At 42.0% G+C, this 21,873-nt stretch overlaps 3 protein-coding genes and 1 long non-coding RNA gene across 12 annotated transcripts in view; 2 read left to right on the forward strand and 2 right to left on the reverse strand.

Annotated features, from left to right (window-relative positions):
- The window catches only part of cltca (clathrin, heavy chain a (Hc)), a 32,084-nt gene extending 25,188 nt beyond the window's left edge, over positions 1-6,896 (forward strand). For both annotated transcript variants that reach the window (XM_037118832.1, XM_037118833.1), the window contains 9 exons: positions 220-377; positions 464-736; positions 874-1,191; positions 1,363-1,494; positions 1,623-1,733; positions 1,824-1,994; positions 2,093-2,314; positions 4,740-4,815; positions 5,547-6,896. In XM_037118832.1, the coding sequence (XP_036974727.1) occupies positions 220-377; positions 464-736; positions 874-1,191; positions 1,363-1,494; positions 1,623-1,733; positions 1,824-1,994; positions 2,093-2,314; positions 4,740-4,815; positions 5,547-5,680 (1,595 nt within the window). In that variant the 3' untranslated portion in view covers positions 5,681-6,896. The remainder of the gene's footprint in view (positions 1-219; positions 378-463; positions 737-873; positions 1,192-1,362; positions 1,495-1,622; positions 1,734-1,823; positions 1,995-2,092; positions 2,315-4,739; positions 4,816-5,546) is intronic.
- Positions 6,897-8,906: 2,010 nt separating this feature from the next.
- Positions 8,907-10,680, reverse strand: ptrh2 (peptidyl-tRNA hydrolase 2). Of its 3 annotated transcripts, none has more exons than XM_037118904.1 (2): positions 10,598-10,680; positions 8,907-10,049 (listed from the first exon to the last, which is right to left on the reverse strand). In XM_037118904.1, the coding sequence occupies exons 1-2, from the start codon at positions 10,621-10,623 to the stop codon at positions 9,524-9,526; spliced, it is 552 nt and encodes a 183-aa protein (XP_036974799.1). In that variant the 5' UTR covers positions 10,624-10,680; the 3' UTR covers positions 8,907-9,523. The 3 variants fall into 3 exon arrangements, with proteins under 3 accessions (XP_036974799.1, XP_036974801.1, XP_036974800.1); XM_037118906.1 differs by having other exon boundaries at positions 10,594-10,630; XM_037118905.1 differs by having other exon boundaries at positions 10,499-10,627.
- LOC119030930 (vacuole membrane protein 1-like) overlaps positions 10,043-21,873 on the forward strand; it is a 63,008-nt gene continuing 51,177 nt past the window's right edge. For 3 of the 6 annotated variants that reach the window (XR_005078460.1, XM_037118898.1, XM_037118902.1), the window contains exons 1-4: positions 10,043-10,078; positions 16,029-16,128; positions 16,247-16,403; positions 21,000-21,090. Coding sequence is in view for 5 of the 6 variants with exons in the window: in XM_037118898.1 (XP_036974793.1) it covers positions 10,058-10,078; positions 16,029-16,128; positions 16,247-16,403; positions 21,000-21,090 (369 nt within the window). In the remaining variant the exon portion in view is untranslated. Of the gene's footprint in view, positions 10,079-14,219; positions 14,348-16,025; positions 16,129-16,246; positions 16,404-19,722; positions 19,900-20,999; positions 21,091-21,873 lie in introns of those variants that run through there. The other 3 variants (XM_037118899.1, XM_037118901.1, XM_037118903.1) reach the window with 3 other exon arrangements.
- On the reverse strand, positions 16,142-19,809 carry LOC119030932. Its single transcript, XR_005078461.1, has 3 exons — positions 19,717-19,809; positions 17,553-17,644; positions 16,142-16,276 (listed from the first exon to the last, which is right to left on the reverse strand). It is a non-coding gene; the product is annotated as an uncharacterized LOC119030932 (long non-coding RNA).

Genomic DNA, 21,873 nt, shown 5'->3' on the forward strand with positions numbered 1-21,873 from the left:
GCCACTTCGATTGAAAGCGATTAATATTGGGCACATTGGCTGTGTTATGGAGTTTATTTGAGTTTTGTCCTCGAGGAGAATTTGCTGATAGTTGCAGCAAGTGTAGCAATACTTTATTCAAACGGCACACCATCAGCATAAAATAAAGTTGAGGTAGTGTTCCACAACTTCCAAGAAAAGACACACCAGCAGCTTAATATTACTGTCCATGTGTTTCAGGTAACTGGGAGGACTTGGTCAAATTCCTTCAGATGGCACGTAAGAAGGCCCGTGAGTCCTACGTGGAGACCGAGCTAATCTTTGCCTTGGCCAAGACAAATCGCCTGGCTGAACTGGAGGAGTTCATCAACGGACCCAACAATGCACACATCCAACAGGTCAGGCACGTTGTCATAGTAACACTTTGTGAGTAAAGCCGTCAGGGAAAAAAATCCAACAGCCTTTATTGTTATCTCTCATGTAGGTTGGTGACCGCTGCTACGATGAGAAAATGTACGAGGCTGCTAAACTGCTATACAACAACGTCTCCAACTTCGGCCGTCTGGCTTCAACTCTGGTGCACCTCGGGGAGTACCAGGCCGCTGTCGATGGCGCCCGCAAGGCCAACAGCACCCGCACCTGGAAAGAGGTGTGCTTCGCCTGCGTGGATGGCAAGGAGTTCAGACTGGCCCAGATGTGCGGCCTCCACATCGTGGTGCATGCTGACGAGCTTGAGGAGCTGATCAACTACTACCAAGTAAGCTAGAAATAGAATTTATTTTCAACGTCTGACATGTTGTTTCAAATAAGATTACAATACACAGGGGTGTACTGTGTTTTGATGTAATTTTGAGACGTGACTTACCCTACTCAATCCTTCGTCCTCTCTCTCAGGATCGCGGCTACTTTGAGGAGCTGATCACCATGCTGGAGGCCGCCCTGGGCCTGGAACGCGCCCACATGGGAATGTTCACAGAGCTGGCCATCCTTTACTCCAAGTTCAAGCCACAGAAGATGAGGGAGCATCTGGAGCTCTTCTGGTCCAGAGTTAACATCCCAAAGGTCCTGAGAGCGGCGGAGCAGGCTCACCTGTGGGCCGAGCTGGTCTTCCTGTACGACAAGTACGAGGAGTTCGACAATGCCATCATCACCATGATGAACCACCCGACAGATGCCTGGAAGGAGGGGCAGTTCAAAGACATCATCACCAAGGTACACTTTGATTTGATCCCGACATGAAGATTGTGCTCAAATATCGTCACACCTTCTGAGGTTTCTCACTGTGTAAAATAATAATCATCATGTCTCATATTGCCTATAGTCAAGATCCAGTGTTTTATTCGCTGTTTTTGTATTGTGTCTTTCTCTCTGCACCCTGTGTAGGTGGCTAATGTGGAGCTGTACTACAAAGCCACCCAGTTCTATTTGGAGTTCAAGCCCTTGTTACTGAATGATTTGCTCATAGTGCTTTCCCCAAGACTGGACCACTCCCGCGCTGTCAACTTCTTCAGCAAGGTACACTTAATCTTTCATGAAGGAGAAGTTGTGGATGTTAATTCCTCTCTGAAAATGTGTCAAATTTGGGGCTAAAATTGGATGGAACCATTGCTAGTGAGATGATGTCTGTACATGTGTGTCCACAGGTGAAACAGCTGCCTTTGGTCAAACCCTACCTGCGATCAGTACAGAACCACAACAACAAATCAGTCAATGAAGCACTTAACAACCTCTTCATCACAGAGGAGGATTATCAGGTGAGTGAGCCTTTCAGAGATGCTTCAGTATCTTTTTTATTTCATGTATGTGACTATTTCCTTGAATAATATTCTCCATTTTCCCTTCAGGCACTGAGGACATCAATAGATGCCTACGATAACTTTGACAACATCTCGCTGGCCCAGCGCTTGGAGAGGCACGAGCTGATTGAGTTCAGGAGAATCGCTGCTTACCTCTTCAAGGGCAACAACCGCTGGAAACAGAGTGTGGAGCTCTGTAAGAAGGACAAGCTCTATAAGGTGCTCCCCCCTCCCCCCAGACATTCGCACTGACTGTCTTTGAGAATGTTGCCTAGATGGACCATTCCTGAACTTTCCGTGCTGCTTCTCCCCTGCAGGATGCCATGCAGTATGCGTCAGAGTCCAAGGACATAGAGCTGGCAGAGGAGCTGCTGGCCTGGTTCCTGCAGGAGAACAAGAAGGAGTGTTTTGCCGCCTGCCTGTTCACCTGCTACGACCTGCTGCGACCTGACGTGGTGCTGGAGACCGCCTGGAGGCACAACATCATGGACTTTTCTATGCCATACTTCATTCAGGTCATGAGGGAGTACCTCAGCAAGGTGGGTCAGCTCTTAGGCAGGGGTCAAGTTTTGATATATAATAAAGGCATACAACTGTGCAAAACTGCTGTCATCTTGGCAGAGACGATTGCTACCAGGCCTTAACTTTTCAGGTGGTTTTGTCAGAAATAAGGATGCTGGTTAATAACCTAGATTATCTGTTAATAGGGTTGTTTTTGATTGGATGGCAGATCAATTATTACTAGAAACTAGTAATAAAAAACATATTGATAAGGGGGACGTTCTCTGCCTTTTTTGGTCCTTGGGAGTTTTTTTGAGTCTGATCCATAAACCAGATAGTCATTTAAAAAACTGTAGACAGTGAAAATGGTGGCTTCGACTGCATCTGGCATGTTGATAAATTTAGAATCCTCCCAGTGTTTCAAATATGAAGATATCATGTTTTTTCTTTGACTTAAACACCAGTGAAACCTCTCAGTTTCAGATGAAAGACATAACTAGAATTTCTTCTGATGGTCGCCTGTTAACCAAATGTTGTTACAGGGAGATACTTGTTAACTGTCTTCTCCTATGCTGCACATCTTCTCTTCCAGGTTGATGCACTTAACGAACAGGTGACAGCTAAATGCTCCATTCTTGATCTCTAAGTATTTAGCTCGGACGACTGCGGCCTTGAGTGTGCATGGTTTTAGCTACACTCTCACTCGAACACAGTCACTGAGACGCCTTTAAACCTGACATTTAAAATTGTTGGGGAGCTATCTAGATATGCAGACTCTAAGTCTGAAGGAATTCAACTGTAGCCGTCTGCTGCAAGAACACAGGATTAAAGAATTTATATTCAACACATTGACATTGGACACATCTTGACATCTGGCATTAAACCTGCATGTCATATAGTTTTCTATGAATCTCTTGGGATTGTAAAACAAAATGGTTGAAATGTTGGCGGTCTCAACTGCAGTACCTACATAAGGGAAACATTGAGTATGCTAGAGTAAATCTCATCACGTTAATGAAATTGACTTCAGGATGTACTAGTCGTTTATAACAAGTCCTCTCTTTCAATAAGGAAAAGGTTAGGGATAAGATGATGCTTGTTAGTTTAAAGGGCAGACATACTAAATGAAGAATCCCATTCAGTAGTCTGTGGATGGGGGAAATAATATAATCCAGCTAACACTATTTTTAGATTATCTAAACCAGTTATACCAGTTGTTAAAGGACCATAGTATGACCCAGCAGCAGACTGCAACAGAGATTAAATCAAAAGTGGTGAAACACATCGTCTACACAACTGATTTTGTTGGAGAAAATGCACTGCATAGAGTAGATTTAATCATGGTTGAAACATGTGTTTTGTTTTCTGAACTCACGAACATATCAATTTTGTTTTGCCACTAGTGCTCTGACAGTGGAGAAGCTTCAGTGATTAAATAACTTCAATAACTTCTCTGCAACTTTACTTAAAAGTGCATTTCCTCACAGAAGTTGACACTGCACAAAATGAATGATGATCTGTTTTTCAAAGGTTGCTGTGTTTTGATGTTAGCTGGTTAGTAGAATAAAGCATGTGTGGAAACATCTCTCGGCAGCAGGCTGTGGGTTGTGCCTGGCTTCTTGTAGAAAGCCTTAAACTATAGGTGGCACCTGGCCTGAGACTCACCCTCCTCCTCCCTCTTCCTCCCCCCTCCAACCATACTGCATTTGAGTACTGTAGCCTGTTCACTGCCAGCATTGTAACACATAAAGCATGGGACTGTTACTGTACACTGTGAAGCTTCAGCTCATGTGTGAAAATGTGTGCAGAGGCCTTTTAATTAAAGGGCTGCTGTTTTTCCCTAGAGGCATGGAGAAACTGAATGATAAATACATATACAAGGTGTGGAAGTCCACTGCTGAGCAAGCCTTTCTTTTCAAATATATAAATAACCTGCATCTAGGTGCTGCTGCTTTCCCACTCAGGACCTGATACATGTATTTTGCTCATTGCTGCATCTGACTTGCTGCCCGAGAAGCCCTTCTTACTATTGTTTTATCTGTTTGTGTATCATTATTTTTTCTATGTGAAAAGTTGTTGGCTTTTATTGTTCTTGTCAGACCAGACAGTTGGGAAAGAGGAAATTAAAATGATTAGTCTATTTTTATTATTTATGTTATGTAGCAATACTGGTTGGGCTTAAGTGTTCTGAGGTTCATCAAATAGTTGTGGTTCAATCACCTGAAACTGACTTTTTGTTCTATCATTCGTGTTTTGTTTTAATATGTTTTGTGTTGCTACTATTGAAATCTGCTTAGATTGACAACCCACATGATCATCCCTGTCACAAAATCTGTCAGAGTAGTTGACACATATATATTTAATGTCTACATTGTTGTATTTTAATTTCACTTGTTATATATGCTAAGTCTCGTAAAGTGTTAAGACTTTGTTGTAAATGCTATCATTTCTTTTGCCTTGCAGGTAGATAAACTAGAAACCTCAGAGTCTGTAAGGAAAGAAGAGGAGCAGGCAACGGAGACACAACCCATCGTCTATGGTAACAGTCCTCTAATGCCGTCAGTGTCCGTCTCACTGTGACCAAGTGCAAAAGGCAGCAGTCTTTATCCATTATCCAGCCTTCCCTATGTTTAATGTGCTGTAGAGCTTTGAATATGTGAATTTATGAAAGCCCCTGAAAACGGGTCCTTAAATTGATAATTGCAGCTTAGTAAAGTTTTTATCCATAACATTAAATATGCAGTACCACACTAGCAACAGCTAATGATGTTTAGAAAATATTTATTAAATGTTCAACCCTGATTAGTGCATGGAATCATGCTCACTTCAAACTTAGAGAAGAACAGGGGGAAAAAAGAAATGCAGGAATCCCTTTTGTGCAATAATATGTAAACTGTTCCAAACATGGCAGGAAACACTGTGTTCATGTAGGAACACGTCACAGTTAGAAGTTGATTGACAAAACAGGTTTTCAGGGCCTTCAAAGTTTCAGGCAGTAAGAGTTTGCTGTTCCTAATTGAGATAGTATGAGGGAGTTTTACAAATGGGTCACAGGGTCAGGGCATTTTATGATGTTTTTCATATGTCACAGTTATGTCAACAGCTGCGTTTAGTCCTGCAGCTGAAAGGGAAAATATATGGTTTACCACACAAGAACTTTTTAAAGCCAAAAAAACTAGATAAACAGAGCAGCGAGGGACTCACTTTTGATTATTTTAATAAACCGACCAGTTGCATGTTTGAAACCCTTCCTGTTTGTGCTCCTTGCAGGCACACCTCAGCTGATGCTGACAGCAGGCCCCAGCGTACCTGTGGCCCCTCAGCAAGCATACGGCTACGGCTACCAGGCGCCTGCAGGATACAGTCAGCCAGCAGCTCAGCCAGGCTTCGGCTACGGCATGTAAAGACCCCCGCCCCCTTCTCTCCACATGCAGGCTGGAGCTACCATCCATCCATCTCCCACAGTCCTTCACCAGACCATTATTGTCTCTGTCTGCCCTCTACAGGGAGCTGGGGATAATACAGATAATACAAACATTTTTTTTTTTTTTTTTTTTTTTTACTTTTCTTCCCCTTTTAAAACTGTCATGAAGGACTCAGTTTTATTTTTGTTGTCAAAGAAAAAGATTGCATCACAAAGATTAATTTTCTCACATTCCGTATTGACTAGATTAATTTTTTCTTTTGTCTATTTTATTTGAATGGGAAATGGTTTATGTACAATGGGGGGCTTGTGGGAAGAGCTAGTCCTCTTCTCGATTTAAAAAAAAAAAAAAAAAAAGGTCTGTCGTGAAGCATCTGATTTGCACTCTGTAGTGAGAAGAATTAATGTAGAACCTTTTTCCTTTTGATGTGTGTGAGCAGCTTCTTCTGTCCGACTGTAAAATGCATTTAATTATTGTATATTCAGACACAAACAAATGCTAATATGTTCTTCTATATTTGAACATGAGACTGCCGCCTCCATGACCACAAATCCTGAAACACTACGTTGTACCAGTTGTGTCCCCCCCCACACACACACACACTTCAGGGCTGTTTCTTGATGGAAACCCAAGAGAGTATTTTACATACGATTTACAGGAAAGTTTGATTCTTTCCAGCAAAGCCTATGCAGGACTCTCCAGGCAAATTTGCATTCAGATGACATTTCCATGTGCTTTAAATATTGCTCTAATGTGGGACCATTCCACCTCACGAGGGACTGCAGACCTGTTTGTGTTTGACTAACATGCCCCATGCCCCCTCTTTATGCTGCGGTTTGTTTCTGTCGGCTTTCATTCGAGTTCACTGTCACTGAGTGTGCAGGAGAGTATTTTTTCAAACTTTCTTCTCCTCGTGTCCTGTCGAGGGTTGCCTTTAACCTTTTCAGTTGACCCGCTCATCCAGCTCAGAAACGATATCACAGGACTTGTGGTAATTTGAAGTTTTTATCAAAGGCTTGCGTGTATACAAGAAATCAATCATTAACTCCTTTGAACTTATATTCTTATCTAAATTACCTTAGATTTAAATTGTGCACTTAAGATACTTGATTGTGCATTATCAGGATCATAATGAATGAAACAGCGGTTTTGTTTTCCACTTAAAAAAAAATAAAGGCTTCTTGTTTGTCAAGAACAGTCTGGTTGTGTCTTACATGTACGGTCGCGCTCTGTAGTTCATAGTCCAATGTGATATTGTGCAAAACTTTGTGACGGCACTCCTTGAAGAGTGGCGTCTCAGTTTCCAGAAACATTTTGTCAGTGTTTCTATTTACTTGCAATTTCATAGAGCAAAGGTGATGACGAGAACTGAAAGTCTCCCAGAGTTGGCCAGAATATTGAAACAAAATGGGAAAACAAAATTGAATTCACTCAGACTTAAGTTGAATGTTAGGAGACTAATGGCGCTCCTGTGATGTTACCTTTTTAAAAACTGACATGTTAAAAATACAAATTAATTTTGAATGCATTTGCAGTAAACCGTTGTAATGTGATCATATTTGTTTAGATGGTTGGAGAGCTTGTGATATTTGGTGCCATACTCTGGTGTCGGACTGGATTCTACTGTTACATGTCTCTGCTACTTTGTCTACCTTTGTGTAATGTCTGCCATGTCAATACGCTCAGATCAGCAGTATAATTACTCTTAATACACAAGGATGCAGTACTAGCACCCTCTAATGGTGCAAATCAGAGGGTGGGAGAAGTAAAAGGATGAGCGTAGCTGTGAGTTACCAGTCATAAACCCCATCTGTATGTCTTTCTATACACTATATTGCCAAAAAGTATTCGATCACCTGCCTTGACTCGCATATGAAGGCCTGGCTCTCAGTCTTCGCTCTAATTCATCCCAAAGGTGTTCTATCGGGTTGAGGTCAGGACTCTGTGCAAGCCAGTCAATTTCATCCACACCAAACTCTCTCATCCATGTCTTTATGGACCTTGCTTTGTGCACTGGTGCACAGTCATGTTGGAACAGGAAGTGGCCAAACTGTTCCCACAGAGTTGGGAGCATGGAATTTCTTGGTATGCTGAAGCATTCAGAGTTCATTTCACTGGAACTAAGGGGCCAAGCCCAGCTCCTGAAAAACAGCCCCACACCATAATCTGGCCTCCACCAAACTTTATACTTGGCACAATGCAGTCAAACAAGTACCATTCTCCTGGCAACCACCAAACCAAGGCTCATCCATCAGATTGCCAGATGGAGAACGCCACATGAAGTTTGGAGGTCTGTAGCGATTGACTCTGTTGGCGACCTCTGCACACTATGTGCCTCAGCATCCGCTGACCCCGAACCGTCATTTTACATGGCCTACCATTTTGTGGCTGAGTTGCTGTCGTTCCCAATTACTTCCACCTCCACTGACAGTTGATTATGGAATATTTAGGAGCGAGGAAATTTTACAACTGGACTTGTTGCACAGGTGGCATCCCATCACAGTAGCATGCTGCAATTCACAGAGCTCCTGAGAGTGGCCCATTCTTTCACAAATGTTTGTAGAAACAGTCTGCAGGTGCTTGCTTTTATACTGTGGAGTTAGGGTTACTAACCTGTGGCCATGGAAGTGATTGGAACACCTGATTTCAATTATTTGGATGATTGAGTGAATACTTTTGGAAATATGGTGTACGGTCTATATCTATATAGATCTATATATCTATATCTATCTCATTTAAAATTAGTCAGACGATCGTGGTTTAATGTTTCTTCCAGAAGATAAAAGTAAATTGACCCAATAAGACGATGTGGATATGAACATATTAAATGGTGCCTGTTGCCTCATCTGTTATTTCAGAAGGGTTTATGTAATGGAGCATTTAAGACTCGGAAAAAAACATTTATGGTACTACATTGTTTCGTAAAATCCAAACGGCTTGACAAGTTTTTTTGCTTTAACAAATCATTATGAAGTTAATTACAAATACTCAATATGATGGCTATTCAGTGACAACAGCATTGATGCTTAGCTTGGTTCTCTGCAAACTTGACTTTCACAATGAAATTCTGTCTGCCAACAGGCCTCTTCTACCGACTAAATGCATTAAAGTGAGTTCATGTTTTGTCCTGTGCTGTCGGTAGTTGCCACTCTTTAAAAATGGCGCTAACAATAATACCATTTAGAATTAATGAATACCACCCAGATTAGGATTTGTCTTGGTTTTATTATTAAGAGAACATCATTTAGGGCAACAGTTGGGATAGACCTTTTTCACAACGGGAAAAGCACAGCTGTAGTCACCAACATCAATAACAACAAAAAAAAACCCCACAATTAATTTATATTTTCATGCTAACTCATTCCTTCCCTAGAAGCCATTGTTAATGTTATTAGTGACATGCTTTTCCTGCTATGAAATGGTCTATCATTATTTTAAAAGGCTGTGACTCTAATGGGATTCATCATTTTCATCTGCTTCCTATGTGTATTATGTCTTCAGTCGTCCTGGGCTGGTAGGTTAGTGATACGGACTAACCCTGTTTGTGTGGTATTTACCACTTTAACCAAACTATCACAGTAATACACACCAAGCCAACTATTCAAGAGTCGGCTGATGCTGAATTTGAAAGGCTTAAGTGCGCAAATCGAAAATAGAAAAAAAATCAAGTACTTTACATACAATATATGGGTGTGTCAATCTTTGTTGTATAAAAATATAAAGTCAAGGTAGCCCAACTTACTTTACATTGCAAATAGTTTAACCCATACATATATTGTCAAAATAAATTGTATGCAAGTCTTCAGGATGCAAGCTGGAACATTAATAGAGCTTTAAGTCTCCAGTGACTTTGTCAATCAGGTCAGCGGGGCCTGGACCGACACCCAGCACAGTGCGCGATCCGGGTGCGATCTGTGTCCTTCCTGCATCCTGAATCAGGCTAACAGGAAGCCCCACTTCTTTGGCATGACCCAGCAGATCAATCAGGGTGTCCTCATCTGGAGCTTTCACCACCACCTTGGGCTGGCCGCAGTACTCCCACTGTTTGAGAAGCTCAGGGTTCCGGCGCTGGACCTGTTTGTATGCCGATACGGCAGCATGAGAGCACTGGGCAGCGACTTTCCCTTTGCCCATCTTCAGGTCATTTCTGACCACAAGGATCATCTTGAACTCGCCTCCTTCTCCCATCATGCTCGATTCCCCAGTGCCGTTCTCCATCGCTGCCTTGAGGCTTTTGGACGTTGGGCCAAAGCGGGCCCGAAGGTGCCAACCGAGGAAGAGCCCACAGCCCAGTCCTGCTACTACACCCAAGCCCAGGGGACCACATAGCACGTCCATAATGTTAAACCTGTAAGAATGACAGAGTCACAGAGTAGGGTAAGTATATTTAACGCATTTACACCTGTAAGCTATCAAGGCATAAGGTGTGAGACAGCAACATCACCTTTTTTTTTTTTTAAACGTAAAGTTTCAATCAAATATCAATTATTGGAAACAGCACTTGACAAAACAACAAGGCTAGAGTTTTCACTTGTCACGTGTCACACTGCCTTCACCAGCAGTCAATGAAATGTACACGTTCAAATGTCCATTTTACTGGCATTATGCCATACTGCCATGACGCGCACATGGTCATTTTATGTTATTTTAATAGTGATAAGAATCTCCCCGAGGCTGCAAGATATCTTGCTAGCAACTAACTTTATAAACAGAACTAGCATAGCTAACGTTAGCTTCCTGGCTGGAGGCAAGACCGCTTATTCGGCAGAAACGCAACATAGATATCAGTTTACGAACATATACAGTCGTGTTTTCAAATGCCATGCCCACACGGTGCCAACACCCTTCAGCTCCTTTGCTACACAGCACACTACACTGGTTATGCGTCATACCGACCGGTTCGTCCAACTTGCTAGCAGCATGAAGTGAGCCTCATTCACCTTCCTTATGGGCGCTTGTTGATGACGTCACGCGATTTTCTAAATTAAAAAAATGACTTTTTTTTTTTTGTTTCAGTTAAAGGGGCACTGCATAGAATCTCAAACTCAGGATTGTAATATTTACAATGTTAATGAGGTAATAATACAAAGAAGAAGTTTTTGGGGGTTTTTTTCCATTACAGAATAAACAATCAGAGGAAAACAAGGTCCCTAGAACTCTGTTTGCTAGAAAGGTAGAAAGGTGGCAGGGTCTGCCACATACAAACAAAGTAAAATGGTATGAAATTGTATTGTTCTTTAAGGTCAGTTTGTTTGTTCAATTTATTCAGTCATGAAAATGAAAATAGTTTGTTTATTCAGAATGTTAAGGCATAAAGTCCAGTCAGTGAAGATCTTTCTTGTCTGATTAAAATGTCTCCCCCAAAACTACATAGTGCTCCTTTAAACAAATGCTGTGAGTGAAGTGAAATGTAGGCTGTGTCACATTGTCACCAGCTGTATATGTGACGTTGTCAGTATTTGCCCTAGATAAAGCTTTTTTTGGCCAATAACTGACTGAAAATTGCATTTTAAAAATGCACATTACAGATGTAGTATGTAAAAATGTAAGAAAGCCAGGATAACATACAATAGTTCCATGACATAAGCCTTTGCCAGCTCATCGCAGAGCCCTCACTGATGGGGGCTGACATGCAGGGTGCCAACTGCACATCAGGAGCAATTTGGGGTTCAGTATCTTGCTCAAGGACACTTCGACATGCAGCTCAGCTCTGCCCAGAGCTGGGGTTTGAACCAGAGACTTTCCAATCACTAGCCGACCTGCGCGACCTGCTGAGCTACAGCTGTCCCAACTATACAGCATTCACACTAAAAATACTACAAAATAATCATATTGATAATAATAATTTCCCCAAATTCCAGAAGCACAATACTGTGAACGCTGCATCAGACTTCACACTAAAAATTATATATCTATTTTAGGGCAAAACAGTATACTGACAGTAAGTATATTGTACATACTGCATATAATTAGGGTTAGGTTACATTTCAGAGACTATTGTACTTTTACTCCACTACCTTCATTTGATAACTTTAGTTACTAGTTGTTTAGCAGATTGCATGCTACATCATCTATTTGACCAGAAAACAGAAAAAATAGAATTAAATTAAAAAGAAAGAAAAACATTAATTCTAATAATCAAAAAATGCTGAATACTGGATCCTATAAATGTCTGGTCTGATAATCGTTCAACCCATAGTATACAATATACATACATGTAAATATATGTAGAATTTTACATTAGCTTGTGCTTTTCATACTTACATAAGTACAATTAATGTCAAATACTTAATCAAGAACTGTTTGTATGACTAACAACACTGATAATTGCTATGTAGTGATGGGAACAACTCATCACTTACTTATCCGGGTAAGTTGAGCTTTGGTATTCTCTTTCTTCTGCGCGCTCTGTTTACTTTCACACATTGAATCCCGAGGCAGCTGAGTACAAACACAGCATGCTGCACTGGCAGCTCAGCATCCCTGCTGGAGACTTGTTCAGACAGGGGCAGCACACCGTACTCACCCTGCCTCAGCCAGCAAGTTCAGAACCAACTTTTAGACCAACACTGCCCTCTACTGACAAAGGCAAGGATCTCCCAATGTAAGTCCAAGGTAAAAAAAATTTTTTAAAAAAAATTAAAAAAAAATCTAAAACTCTAAACACCTTAGAATAAAGCTGTGTAGAAATCTAAAATTGTTGCATTTTTCAGTCTATTTCAAAAGCTGAAAGCCAATAAGAGCTCCTCTAAATGTTAGATAAATAGGCTTGGTGTAAGATTGAGAAAATCCTATATGGGTCAAGTGTCCAAAAGCTGAATAAATGTGTGTAATTTGTTCTTTTTATGCCACATTTATCATACAATTCAACAGACAGCAGCAAGCCAAAACTCAGGGAGGGAGGAGTGCAATAACAGCAGGGGAAGACTCCCAAGATAAAGAGTCTGCATAGCTTGCTGGGAAAGGTCAGCTAGCCACTATCTAACATAAAGAGTGACCTATAATTCAGTGCAGAGAACATTTTGACACTGCCTTGATTTCTCAACTCCCGCTCAGTGATGCGCAATTAATCAATAAATTCAATGTGGAGCATGAAGTTGTGTTTATGAGCTGAAAAACAAGAAATTGAAGTTTATTTTCGGGCAGTATCATTTTCAATCATTTTTAAATTAGACTTTGGTGTCACCTCTCGACGAGATCTGCAGCATTTTAAAACAGGTACATAGCAGATGATTTATTTCTACACTACAATACAACACAATTCCCTTTCCTCATTAGTCATAAGTAGTTTAAATCATCCCCAGTTTGCAAACAGGAGCAGAGTGAGACCTCGCTACATACACCTTCCTCTCCTTACATCCCAGGCAGGTGTGGGCTCCACGTGATTCGGTGAAGCATATATTGTTCAACAAGACACGACACAGATCAACTATCTCACCCGCTGCCAAGATCCAGCCTATAGATAGCATGCTGTATATGGACCGATACGCTGCTGTGAACTCAGATGACCGCGTGATATTGTTTGCTGAGAAGTAAAAGAGCTCTTCTTGTCCGCATGTGGTGATATGGATGACCCTGGGTTTACGTCCACCCCAGAGACTGACTGGATGGACGTGTGAACATTAACCTGTGTTTTCAGCAAGCCTTTTTAAAGGCTATATACTTATACTTATATGTAATTGATTGACTGAGATGTTTTGTTTTGCTTTACCCCTTCATTTCTACGTATTGGAATGCTTCACTGCCATGCTGTGGTTCTTGCCTTTAAACTGTAGAGGGGAACTCGTCACTCTTCCTCCTTTGGTGCTTATTCCAGTGCCGTGCCTCAGTCTCCAGTTTGACAATCACTTTCCTTTAAACCTGATGCCTCACTTACGTGAATTAAGTGACCCCTAGGGTCAAGGCCTAAGAGGAAGAAACTGAGCTGACTTAAGACTTCTGGGCCGCTTCCAAAAGGCTGTGCTGGACACAGATATCATCCATGTGCTGCACTTGAGTGTAGGGTACACACTGGCCTTGTCCCCTTAAAATGTTCTCCGAACGCATCCTCCTAATAAGGTCCCCAGAGGCAGTAATTCAAAAACCGACTTTTTTTTTCTCCACCAGAAATACTTTTTCTCACTCTGATAAACAAGATGGCGCTCAAGCTCAAACTCAAACGTGGTGATGCACGGCTGAGGTCTTCTGTTTCTAGTTATGACCTGAAAAATGTGATGTCCTGAGGTCTTTTTTTTTTTTTTTCAATTTGGGAATTAGCCGAGCCCTCTTTGCCCAAATGCCATTCATTCACTCTCCGTGTGAAACCTACTGAGGACTGAGAAGTGTTAGAAGTGCGCTCCAGGAAAGTGATCCACTTATTTATAGACCTTTAATTAGACTGGCTCTCTGGAGGTTCCACCGGGCAAATGATGAAATCTCTCCCTCTTTCTGGCTTTCTGTGTCTCTCCTCTGTCAGCCTGCTCTCCCCTCCCCCGGCAACTCTGTATCACACTCTATCCCTCACTGGCCCCCTCCATCACCACACCCTGCACTCAAGTTATGATGCAGTTCATGGGGAGCGCACTTTTGCCCTACATTGCCACTGGGGCTCCACCGCGGGTTTTACTTGAGCTCGGAGGTTATTGTGGATTTATCGTCAGCTGAACGGTGAGTTTGCCCTCGCTGCATGGTGCACTGATTGAATACACCAGGCTGCTGTAATGCTGCCCTGCCTTGTATTACGCTTTCCACTTTAAGCCAAATTAAGTGCACTGTGCTTATGTATGCTTGACATGTGAAAACTGACTGGAGCATATCAAGTTTCTCTTCCGGAAGCGTATGTGCTCTGTGTTGAGTTTCACATTGTCACTCGCACAAGAGTTACTCAACAGGTCTGGGTTGTTTTGGTGGAAGTGATTGCGCAATCGGGCGCTGGAGCGGTGCTGCGCTACTGTGCAGTAGTGATGTTATGAAACTGTTTATTAGGGAGACTATTGATTCTGAATAATGCACCCAAACATTGATGATCAAATTAACTGTTTAATAAAGAACACACAAGATGTACTGGCAGCCGAGATGCATGTTCTGCACAAAGTGACCTGTCTGGCACCAATTTCTATAATACGTGTTGTTAACAGGATATCGCACTTTGTTTGGCTCTTTTGTTGGATGACGCATTGTTCTATTCAGTGCAAGAGGAGAAATGATAGGGTGTATTAAATACTACTGTGCATAAAGAAGTACTTCTTGGGTGTGTGTGTGTGTGTGCTCAAGGTTTAAGGTCTGTGATGAATAGCTTTTGTTTGTGGTTCCCTGAGAAGGCCAAGAGCAGCTCTCCAAATGCCTAAAAGATTTTCATTTTCCTCCTTGTCACACTTCAGCTGTGCGAATTAGACTGAAAGTACCGACAAACTTACTTTCAGTGCTTGTGAAATGCGTCTGTGTACTTCAAGATTACCATCGACACCTTAACGTGCTGAGCCCACCAAGTGTTTCTTAAACTTTGTTGTTTTTTTTTTTTTCCCCCCTCTCAGGAATAATCTGAAGCTACTCGAAAGAAAATCAATGCGTTTCTCACAGACCTCACGACGTATCAATCAGATTCTCGAGAGGCATTGCGGTTTGCAGTGTCTGCAGCCGCACAGCCTAGCCAGTGTGAATGCATGGAAACAGGAGCCAGAGGCCCAGACCTAGGGCACAGGATAGAGGGATTAAGCTCTGGGAGTGTGTGCGTGTGTGTGAGTGAGTGAGACGCTGACAATTCCACCAGATGGTAAGCTGCATACCTCCATGTCAGAGTCCCCATCTCACTGTTCATTGACAGATTCCTGAGAGACCTGAGGAACTGTAGTCAGACACTTTGTTCACATGCTCAAAGGCACGTGGATGAACATGTGTTGTAACAATAAATGTCATAAAAAAAAAATCATAGAACCAAATCATGCCGCATGCTGTTTTTACCTATTATCTATACATAACACTGTTTTCTTCCAATGTGCATGGCCTCTGGAACAGAAGGGGAGGTGGACTTATAAATAAGTGTACACACTTGCATGTGCTCCCGGTGTCAACATTGGTGCTAATTAAAGTACTCATCGGGTCATCCACGGGCCTGATTGGGTTACCAGTAATCTGCAGGATACAGGAACACCCGCTGGTCAGCTGGTGTGTGGGACTGTGTACAGACATGCTGGAGAGTGGAGAGTTTGTGAGAGTGTTTAGGGGTGCTGTGTGTTGTTGCAAGTGAGTCTGTGTTTGTTTTGGGCCTGCTTCAATCTCAGATTTGGCGAGCAGCGTGCAGTGCAGTGTGTGTGATGCTGGGCTAAGGGCCTGTCTCTTCTCTCAGTAGGACTCCTTCCCGGCGAATAAGATGGCAGAGTGCGCAGCTGAAGGCGAACTGCCTCAGAGGCGTCTTGCCGTCAAGGAGCAGCAAAATGGAGAGGCGACAGGTAAAGCGAAACACAACTAACAGACAGCTGAGTGCTCATAGAGATGTACAAGTTTTTGTTGGTATTTGCATGTTTTTCATGCGAAAATGTTCACTGGTCATTGGTCTGTGTGTACAAGACCTACCTGTGCGCCTCGACCAGAAGCTGTCTGTGGATGAGAGGAAACAGAGGGACGTGGATGAGCGTGAAAACCTGGTGCTGTGGAAGAAACCTCTGCTCACACTCTACTACTTCACTCTGGAACTGCTCATCACCCTTAAAGAGTGGATATGGAGGTGAGACCGAGGCCGGGATGCAATTGCCTCCCATAACGCTGCCCTGATTCTGTGGAGTTGCACTTGACTTAAATTCAAATAAGCTGTATTAGCTTGAATGTTTAAATGACATTATTGCCATACAGTAAATGGCATATTATTGAATAATAACATTTAACATGAGAGAACTAGATGATCACGAGATAACAGGTAAATTTTAAACATACACACTGTCACACTAATATTTTGCTGCTTATACTGCACGGTGACTTTTCTCCCTCTATTTTTCAATAAAAACCTTACTCAGATCTTTATGCTTCTAGCAGCACAATAAGAATGGAGATTCTGTCTCGACCTCTTTTTTATGACAAAGAGAACACAGACTGGCCTCCCTGACCAGCCTGTTCTGCATGTGACGACCTATGTTTCCGTGGCCAGGCTGTGTCCACTCAGTTTGTACATTGTGAATGTTTTCCTTAGTTTTGCACTGGTTGCATATCATGAACTAATCTGTTCGGTCAATACAATTTAAACGACAGAAACAATTTAGTAAAAAACTGAAAAGAAAAACAAAAAAAAAGAGATTATTGGACTCTTGGTGGTAGCTTTTAAATGTGCTGTCTGCGGTGATAGTCCTGCACTGACGCACCTGTGGGGATGCGTTAAACTAAAAATATATATGAACTGAAAAATGGAGCAACTGTTAAGGAGTAGTACTGGACGGTGTAGGACATAACAGCCATGGTTGTTGAGGGCGGTGGAGATGAGCTAAAGGGAGTGAGATCATCTCTAGGTGTTGTAGGTCATAAGCATGCGTCAGACATGTTTTTGTAAATATGCTGACTGCCACAAGGGGGAGACAAAGGTCCTGCAGTGCACCTTTAAAGTGTTGAAGCTGTAAAAAGATGTCAGAAGGCAAAGATTCAATTCTAACGCATATTCTACTGTGCATACATTACAAAGTCCAGTTTGACTGAGGCAGCACCACATAAATGATCATTTCAGTATACTCATGTGTTGACGACACTGTAACGCTAACAGAAGCTGAGCAGCATTTCTGTGGTGTTAGTTTCATTTCAGGCTGAAACGGGGATGTTACATACACATACACACACTCCACACACTGTCTCCTCGCACAGACACATGAAAGCAAAAACACACAAATATTACCAGACAGGAGGTGACCTTGATTGTCTCAGTGCTATCACCCAAGAAGGCCTTCTCCCTCATAGTTTAGTCTTCAGTCAGAGGCCTAATGGAACCTATAATGCAACACAAAAGAGCCATTACAGGATTTGCTTATCTTTTTCTTCCCCTCATTACTCCTCATCCTTACGGCTGATAGAGCTGACAAGGTCTCTCCACCCCACTGACTGATGTTGCCTCACCCACAGAGCAGCATCAGATCAGACTACGTCAGAGTTTGCTTTGATGGCAAATTCCCCGTGCCACACGACATGTCTGTTACACACCTAATAATCTCTGTTGACACTGAAGGCCCAGAAGAAGGTCAGAGTGTACGCGCAAGGGAGGCCTTTGTGGTTGAGTGTGTGAGGACAACGTGTTTATTTTCTAAACTACAGGAGGATGTGGTGAGCCGCAAGCACCACGAGCAGTGTTCTGACTGAACGGAGCTGCTGTTCACCAACACTAAAAACACATGGTGTACGCCACTGCAGGGGAGAACATGTCAACACACTACTTGGTCTTAGCCTACAGGCGCTGATCGAATAGAGGAGAGATAGAATGTTGATAGAAGTGGTTTGTAATTTATAGCATATGCACAGGGAGTCCTCGGAGCAACTAACTGCTCAGCGTTGATGCTGTACACTTTTGCTTGATACATAAACAGGGATGATGGTGGACTGGAGGATTGGGAAAGGGGGTACACAATTTATATGAGAAACTCTCTTCATGATCAGATTATTATAAATTCTGCTTTTAACCCTAAAACAAATCAGACCACAGTAAGTGCAAAAAATATCCCATGTCAAAAACTACCACAAAGATAATACTTTTTTTGAACTTTCTCACGGTTACATTTTTCAAACAACAGCCTTGATAATGACTACCAAATATTAATTCATTTCATCATTCATTCATAGAAAGGCAGTGTTTGTGTACATGATGCCACTGTTTTATTTTTTAAATGACAAACACAAAAATAATGTTATGTTTTCCACACTTAATATGAAGTATTTTTATGGCAGTTACTGACATGGAACATTTCCTGTACTAAGTGTGTCTTTTATCAGTTGCATGTGGGTTAAGATTTACTATGCGGCAAGGGAAATAGCATGTATTTGGCCCATGAGCCAGAATAAAGGTAAATTGCCCGATCTAGAGAAAACCAATTGGAACAATAACAATTAAAGCTGCAAGCAGCGACGAATGGGCCCTCGCAGTCCACACGTGTCGGGGCGCGCTGCCGTCTGGGTGTGCCGCGTAGATGTATTCAGGGCAAGACCCTCTACATGTTTGAGCAGTCTGGAGTATATGGCAACTTGTATGTGGAACTTATGATGAGTTGATGGTTTTATGGTGAAGCATCAAAATGGACCATGCCGCCAGGTGTGACGTAGGTGAAAGATTTTGAGTTTTGTCCACAGATGCTACTTGCAAAGTTTGTTGCAAATCAAGTCAAATGGCCTAGGAGGAGTTAGAAAAGTAAGTTTACCATTTTTTCACAGAGCCTTAGTGGCTCATGGGGAAGTAGTAACCTGGGTTTCATGTCATTTGAACAGACCAAAGTGGAGTTATGCAACACTGTGTTTTGAGCAAAATGTACAGGAAGTTGTTATTTAATAACTTGAGTATTGTTTGGAATATCAAAATTCTTTTAATAACTTTTTGTCAAGAGAGTCCATAGATGCTGAGTGCAAAGTGTCGTGGAAATTGGTGAAATGGCCTGGGATTAGTTCGAAAAAGACATTTAGTGAATTTGCTAAATGGGCGGAAATGGGCGTGGCCTATACCACGCGATGCAGCACAATTCAGTGAACGCGTAGATATAAGGGTTTTGAATGCGCAACAATTATGTGATTCATAAGCCAAAACGCACGTTCCTTGATTATAGCGCCACCTAGTGGTGGAAACGGAGGACGACAATAGACTACGTTTTACAGCAAAATTATGCAAACACTTAAGTTAAAAAAAAAAAGAAAGAAGCATAAAATGTATCAACAGTTGCATGAGGTTTAAAAATCAGACGAAGTGCCACGGTTTACTCCTCACATGGTAGTTGGTTCACATCCTTTGTTTCGAACAAGGCTTATGAACAAGGTCCGCTGTCTTATCTCAGGATATACAAGGCGTGTGAAGTAATAGAACTGACCTGCAACAGCTCACAGGGACAACTGAGCGTCTTCGTCGCGGCCATTATATCACGCTGGGCGGAGACGTCTGCGCCTGATTGTAAAGGGGGGCGGGTTGCTTCGCTGTTTACTCAATTACATGACGTTTTGTCCATCTTACTATTGACATGTGCAGTTCAGCCACTCTGCACGCCAGTAAATCGGTAAGTTAATGAAAGAGAGGGGGAAATTAAGTAGGCAAGTAAGACCGAAACCTGTTGGGGCTGTCGCTAATGTTTTCTAACCGCATTTACCCTCTTCCTCAGGACAGTCTTGGTCAAAAATACACTACGGCTAAGGTTAGCTAAACCGTTGTATAGTGATAATTATCACTTTGACGATACTAACGTGAGCTGGCTAACTTTAGCTTGCCAAGTACAAGTCCTTGATAAGAAACTCTTAGGTAAAAATGCATTGTTAGCTAGTTACAGAGTATTGCAGAATATTGCCTCACAGTCACAAACTTACACCCAACACTGGCTAACTAGCTTTAAAACAAGCTAGCTAGCTACATTATTTGAATGTTAATGGAATGATGTTACATCACATCAATGTAGAAACATTAGTAGTGTTGTATTTGCTACCTCAAAGTTGTAGCTGACATACTCTATTAGGATCTAATCCCTAACTAAACTCCCAAGTGTCTTGAGTTAAATCTGACTCTACATAGGCAATAATCCGTAACTTATCATAAATTTGAATCCATTACCCAATATTTGCACATGAAGAGATGTATGTACACACATGTTCATACTCCATGCTCAACTAGCAGTTATGAAATGTCATCTTTACTTATTAATGTATGTGTACACATGACCACCCTACTGTGTAAACAGCTCTGCTAACATGCACCTTTCTCAGTACTTTGTTAAGGTTAGGTTAGCATGTTGCGTACTCTTCCAAAGGGTTGCATTTGTTTGTAGTGTATTACCCACACGACTGTTATCATATTGAGAACATGTGACTCCTGTTGTAGAAGAACATAATTGCAGTGGCCTGAATAGTTTTCCGCAGATGCCTCTCTTCCCCAAAGTTAAAATGAAAAAGAATTAGTTTCTCCACCGAAGAATGGCATCCTTTCCTTTCACTAATACTGCCTTACTCATGCTCCTAATGATTCCTCATCTTTTCTCATCTGAATCCTCACACCTTGTTCTCCCCACTCACCATCTTTCTCTCCCTGCCTTGAATACCATTCACCTCTGCCTCCTCACACTTGCATTCATCATTTTCCGCCTTCATTCTCTTCTTCTCCTTCACCCAGGCTCTGGCACCAAAGACAGACTGTATTTGGCCTGCTGATCCTGCTTATCCTCCTGTCCATTGCCTACTGCATTGAAGGAACACACCAGAAGGTGACTGAATACAAAATAGTTTCAGTATGGCACATTATAACCATACTTTGTACAGTGATAATTCAGCATCAGATTGTGGTTCCTCCACCTTGTTAGGCTGACCATGAAGTCACTGTATTTTAAAGGAGGGTATAATTGAATCATTTTATAGAGAGGTAAGGTTGAAATGATCAGTGATCCCTGGCTCCTCCTGTCCACAGGTTAAAGTGTCCTTCAACATTCAACCAAAATCAACGCTTTCTCCTACTACGGTTGAAAAGTCATCTTTACCATTTATTTACATCTCACAAAGTGACATGTGATTACATACTGCGACTGGCCCACGTACAATTGTTGGACACAATGAATGGGATTTGCAGGAACACAGAGTGCGTGTAAGACGATTCTTGCATGAACACCATCTCTAACAAGTGTGTGCTTGTGCGAGAGTGCTTTCATCATGTTGGTTTAATTATTAACTTCCCACAAAGCTCTGTTTTACCTGCTAATCTCTTATGTCCACAGGGCAAACTACTGAAGCTGTGAATGTAGAACACTACAAGCTATGCTATAGATCTGACAAGAACCCTTCCCCTTTTTTTCCACTTCTTGTGGTTTTGCTGCCACGAGCTGTGCTGTTTTGTAACCCACTGCCATAAAACATTTCTTTCAACGTTATACGCAGAGACCTCAGAGTTGTGTAATCAGTTCTCAGTAACTACACGTAACAATCGCCCATGGCTGGCACTGCACTTCCCAGCATCCTGCCAGCAAAGAGAGAGACACAGTATATAGTGTTTTTGT

The sequence above is a fragment of the Acanthopagrus latus genome, chromosome 13 (genome assembly GCF_904848185.1).
Source record: "Acanthopagrus latus isolate v.2019 chromosome 13, fAcaLat1.1, whole genome shotgun sequence".
Lineage (NCBI taxonomy): Eukaryota > Metazoa > Chordata > Actinopteri > Spariformes > Sparidae > Acanthopagrus > Acanthopagrus latus.

What these genes read in the sequence shown, in the direction of transcription:
- ptrh2 (XM_037118904.1), bottom strand. Translation starts at nt 10,623, where the DNA reads ATGCTGCTAGCAAGTTGGACGAACCG. An exon ending in CTAGCAAGTTGGACGAACCG is followed by an intron (nt 10,050 to 10,597) that starts GTCGGTATGACG and finishes TCATTCTTACAG; the next exon opens with GTTTAACATTATGGACGTGC.